This window comes from Cariama cristata, unplaced genomic scaffold, assembly GCF_000690535.1.
Source record: "Cariama cristata isolate BGI_N322 unplaced genomic scaffold, ASM69053v1 scaffold15998, whole genome shotgun sequence".
In the NCBI taxonomy this organism is placed as follows: domain Eukaryota; kingdom Metazoa; phylum Chordata; class Aves; order Cariamiformes; family Cariamidae; genus Cariama; species Cariama cristata.
Genome location: NW_009633024.1, coordinates 19,664 through 25,038, shown reverse-complemented (window position 1 = coordinate 25,038; position 5,375 = coordinate 19,664). Strand labels below are relative to the sequence as shown.

Sequence of the window (5,375 nt, the reverse complement as noted above, 5' to 3'; positions counted from 1 at the left end):
GCGTTGTCTGGGTTGGACTTTCGACCTCGCAGGCCACGGGGAAGTCCTGGCTGAGCTTCCTGCCTTCAGTTCCTTCCCCAAGTCGATACAGTTTAATTTGGGATCTGGTAGGATGTAGGAGGAGTTCGAATTTCCCCTCCTTCCGGTACTCCCTGTTTTCTTTTATCAGCACTAACCTTTGTTTGTCATTGTCCCTAACCTTGTTTGCCTCCTTCTGGAACACTTTGGTCCCGCTGGCCCTGGCTGATGAGCCTGTCATCTGTGAACGCTGTGGTCTTTCTATCAATACAGTTTAATTTGGGATCTGGTAGGATGTAGGAGGAGTTCGAATTTCCCCTCCTTCCGGTACTCCCTGTTTTCTTTTATCAGCACTAACCTTTGTTTGTCATTGTCCCTAACCTTGTTTGCCTCCTTCTGGAACACTTTGGTCCCGCTGGCCCTGGCTGATGAGCCTGTCATCTGTGAACGCTGTGGTCTTTCTATCATCCCTCCTCCTCCTCCTCGAGTTATGAGTACTCTGAGCAACAGCAGACCTGGCCTGCAATACCTGATAGGTGAAGAGAAGTAGCACTGTATCTTGGTAGTTCTCTCATCATACACTCCATTTTTAAAGAAGGGCGAGTGAAAACTCCCCACAATGTATAGTTACTCAGATTTTTAACTTCCTGATGAGGCCATCGTTAATGTGATGCTTGGGGTAATGGCAGCGTGGCTGACATCGAGTTGCCTGGACCTTAGAGACGAAATCCTTTTTGCTGTAGGATGATACTCGGAAGAGACCGACTCAGCTTTCCAGCCTTACAGCAATGTGCTTTAAAACAGAAAGGCCCCCAAAAATGATCCTGAGGAACGGGTGTCCAAACCTGTTTTTAGGCATCGTGTGCCAACGTAGAGGTTTGAGGGCCGGGTCTTCCATATTCTGTTTGGCAAAGGTTGGCTGTGCATGCTCTCTGCATTGTGTTTCATATGCCCTGGGTGAACGGTGATGGCTTTGTGATAGGAGAAGGTGACTGACAAGAGTTCTTTGTCTGTGATTTTCTCTTTCCTGTCTTTGTGTATGGCATTGAATACAAGCTAGCTGATTCTTTCCAGCAGGTATCAGTAAGCTGTAATACATATATTATTGAGTGTATGATTCTCTTTAGAATCTTTATGGGATTAAAAAATCATGCTTGGGGAGGGGCCTTATAATTCTGAACTTTTTAACACACAAAATGAGCAAATTGAAACTTACTCTCTCATTTTATCTTTTAGATCAACTCATATGTAAAGTGTTGTGAGTCTATGAAGCACCTTAGCAGTCTCTTTCGCTCTTCCTAGAAGGCCAGGCACCACAGGAAAACTTCACTTGTTTGTTACAAGAATTAAGTGGCATCCAGAAACGGCAGCGGATTACCGACCTTCTGCTGAGTGGATGGCAGCACCATTAAAAATGTAATATTTCAGAAAGTTTATTTTATTCTCACAATGTTCCTCTGCTCGTGGCTGTTCCAGTGTTGATATTTGAGTTTATCTAAAGAGCGTGAACCTACCAAAGGCCATTTGTTCATGTGGTGGGTGCAGCAAATGGAAACAAGCTGCTGAGCCATTTGAGTGGTTCTCTTGGATTCATCTGTTGAAGGTTTTGTCAGAATCAGAACTCCTCTTCTAAAACAGGGCTCAGACATGAAGTCAGTCTGTTGAGTTTGCCCCCACAAACTACAGCTTACGCAAGTGAGGTTTGTGCTCTGTCACTCAGGCATGGTCTTGCTGAGTGCTCTAATAGTGTGCATGCCGATTTCCCTGTGGCTGCTCAGGGACTCAGATTAAGTAGCTATGTAAGTGTTTGCTGAAAAATGATAAGCTCTCTTTTGTGTCCTGGTGAAGGAGGTTGTAAGGAGAGGCTATATCATCCAAAATGGAATGCTCTGAATCCAGAGTATGTGAATTTTAACCTATCGTGCTAATTTAGTCCTCAAAAAATCTCTCTGAAAACAAACACAGAGCAGTGTGTACACAGCATGTGGGACACATGTTCGGTTACATGCTCCAGGCACAAAACTATGTTCTTTTTAAGTAGTAGTGGTTTAGTATCTGACCAGCTTCTGTGTCTTGCAAAATACGTTTCTTGTAACACACTTCCGAGCTGCTTAGTGTTTCCTTTCTACAGACAGTAAATTATGGTGAAGAGGTGCCTAAAATTATGAGGTTGTCTTTGATAATTGAGAACAGACCTCAGTTTCCTAAATTCCTTAATCATAAGTTAACCCATGCTCCCTTTTATTAGTCCTTGATTCATGTAGAGACAACAGATTGCCCGCAAATTTCTGTAACGGCAAAAGGGAATTAGAACCTGGGGCCAAGCAGAAGAGATCAGAACTGCAATTTCCATTTACATGTAATTTGAGGCAGGAAGCAGTGAAGAGACTTGCCCAGTGATGCACATGGTATCAGAGAAGCTTTTTGATACCAAAGTACAATATCCTGCAGCCTTATAATTCACTCTGTGATTAGTTTTGTTAGTAACAATGCGAAGAAGTCTTGAAGTAACTTTTAAATTATTTTAGTTTTAATTTTAAGAGTAATAGGATTTCTGGTTCAACAAAGGAAAGACCTGCCCAGCTCTGAATGCCTGGGTCTGAACGCCTGGGTGTGTGAGGAGGCTGGGGAAGTCCCCGTTGTTTTCTACCATTATCTGATGAATGCATTGTCATTTCATAATTCCCGGAATTTGGCACACCACAAGCCTGGGGTGAAGCAGAGAGCAGCTAACAGGCTACTGCTCATCACTCGCATAACAACAATGGGTGTGTGGAAGGATGTTAAGATTATAAATCCTAAACACTCCAGAAGATCAAGATATTTCACTTACCTCTGCAGGTCCCAAAGGGAGAAAGCAACTAGTAGATGTCTTTGAAAGGCTGCCTTGCCATTGGGTGCAATGACAGTGAGACCGCCAGGCTCGGCTGAGCAAGGGGAGGTACATCCTGTAGAGTGTGAAAAACATGATTGCCTCATTGTTCTTGCAAGACCTTCCATTATTTTCGGTTTGTTTATTTGGTGAAACTTTGCCAGGTTTTGAAATGAGCAGAAATCTAGAATCACCGCTGCGTCTGGGCTGTAGAATTCACTTGCAAAAGTACTTGGAGAACTTTCTTTTTTTTGCTCCTTTGAAAGAACTATGATCCAATGCAAACGCATACATTAATATTACCACTCACACGGGTGGACCATTGCAGAACGGCTGTTTGATTAAGAAGGATCCGTGAGTTAGCCAGGATAATTCCAGAGCAAAGTTCTTGGCTTTCCTGCATTAACGCTGTAAAGCTTGTAACAGGTTACAACTAGCGCTGACATTGCATGCTACTAGCGAGCTGTTATGAATCTGACTTGGTGATGATGGAAACAGAATTGTATTTCTGTATGTCTGCCTGGTAAACAATAAGTAAAGAAGCAAAGCGAAGTTGTTTTAAGCGAAGATGTTGAGGGTTGCAAAGCAGTTGTAAGTAACCACCCAGCCAGAGAGTGTCTGCCGTGCCTGCCTCTCCTCCTGCTGGGGCTACTTAAATGTGTTTTCCTTCTCTGCCTTCCTGCAGGTCTCTTCCTTCCTGGAAATGCAGCAAAGAGTTAGCGTTCCTAGGCTGTTGGATCTCATCCATGTTAATGGATAATATTTGATATGTGCCCTGTAAATCCTGCCCTGGGACTCTGTGACCGGTGGGGTGCCTGATGCCTGTAATCCCCATTCCCCGCCGGGTCCGTTCGTTCCACGGCCCCCACACGACCTGCCTGCATTCGGCCTGTGGCCCGGTAAGGACCACTCACTTGGTGCGTACCAAGTACAACAATTTCGACATCTATCTCAAATCCCGATGGATGTACGGATTCATCCGATTCCTTTTTTTCAGCTGCAGCCTGTTTACCTCCATCCTCTGGGTGGCACTCTCTATCTTGTTTTGCCTTCAGTACCTTGGCATCCGGATCTTTCTGCGTTTCCAGTACAAACTCTCCATCATCCTCCTCTTACTGGGGCGAAGGCGTGTAGACTTCAGCCTCATGAATGAACTGCTTATCTATGGAATTCATGTGACCATGCTGCTAGTGGGGGGGCTGGGATGGTGTTTCATGGTATTTGTGGATATGTAAATAAAACAAGAGCATGTGGGCTGAGAAGGTGACTTTTCTTCTACCCCAAAATGTGTCAATATCTTCTTTTCTTTTTTATATAAATTAATTTATTTATCAGTGCTACTTTTTATTGATAAATTAATGTACTTGTCTCTGGAATGTGTATTTTTTGGGGGGTTGAGGTGCCATTTTGACTATCAAAGCGCAACACTTGATTGGGTGTTTTTTCTTTGCACAGTGCAGGTTGATGTTGGTTTCTTCTAGTCCATCGGAGCCCACCTTGCTGCTGTTCCTGTATTCCTGTGGGTATGAAAAAGGCAGTGATTTATCTGGGGGACAGAAGCCAGATAACTTTGCACCCCGTGCTCTTAATCCATCTTCACCCTTTTCTTAAAAATGTTCTTTAATGTCTCAGGCATGTACTATGTATCCTACTTGACCAGTGTTATCCTTTATGTAGTTTGCATTTTGCATATTCCCTACTAAGAACAGGGGGCCAAATTCAAGGGAGTGTAGGGGGGTTGGTGTGGGTTTTTTTTCCTGTTTTGTTTTTAGATTTGTGCAAGACATACATTTGACCCACTATACTGTTTTGTTCGCTTCAACGTAATTATGTGGCTTTGAATGGCTTTGTCCTTTTCAGGCAGTTAGTGCTGAGTAATTGAGTCTTGCTTTAATAGAACAAATCCACGAGAGTGATGGGAGCAGAGTTTGGTATCGTGCGCTCTTGAAATTCTCAGTCAGAGCAAATATGTTATTGTTTTGCAGAGATTAAGGGGAACCCATTGCAGTGGTCTGTAGTGTTTAGATCTTGGCCTTTGGTTCTACTTTTTTCCAAATTGATTAGTTCCAGTTTTCTCACACGGGTACTTCTGTCTTATGGAGTATGGTGAGATGAGACTGTCTTACCTAGGAGAGATTGAAAGCAGGGTACAATCTGAAATGGCAATACATGTTCTCTGCAGTTGCAGGAAACATTCTCTCTCCTGCCTCTGCAGCGGTGAGAGTGGGGTCACTGGAGAGCTTTACTAACAGCTCAAGAAGGGAGTTAAGCATTAAGCTCAGTTTTACAGGTCTTGATCTAAGGTGTCAGACCGTTCCTCTGCAGTCAGTCAAGTAACTCTTTCTTTATGGAGTCCAGAAGCTGGCCTAAAGTTTATTTTTATTCTGGTTTTGTTTGTTTCTCCTTAATGATGGAATGTTGCTCTTTTCCCTGTGTTCTTTAAAGAAATCCTTAAAAACGAGTTAGTAAAAGTGATGGAGACACC

General features: G+C 43.4%; 1 protein-coding gene across 1 annotated transcript; it reads left to right on the top strand.

Moving 5' to 3' along the window:
- The first annotated feature begins 1,266 nt into the window (after positions 1–1,266).
- On the top strand, positions 1,267–4,613 carry LOC104166602 (chromosome unknown open reading frame, human C9orf69). The gene is made up of 2 exons (XM_009706593.1): positions 1,267–1,434; positions 3,576–4,613. Exon 2 carries the CDS (start codon positions 3,709–3,711, stop codon positions 4,123–4,125), a length of 417 nt encoding a protein of 138 aa, XP_009704895.1. The 5' UTR covers positions 1,267–1,434; positions 3,576–3,708; the 3' UTR covers positions 4,126–4,613.
- The last annotated feature ends 762 nt before the right edge of the window (positions 4,614–5,375 follow it).

Coding starts and splice junctions, on each gene's coding strand:
- LOC104166602 (XM_009706593.1), top strand. CDS start 3,709: ATGCCTGTAATCCCCATTCCCCGCCGGGTCCGTTCGTTCCACGGCCCC.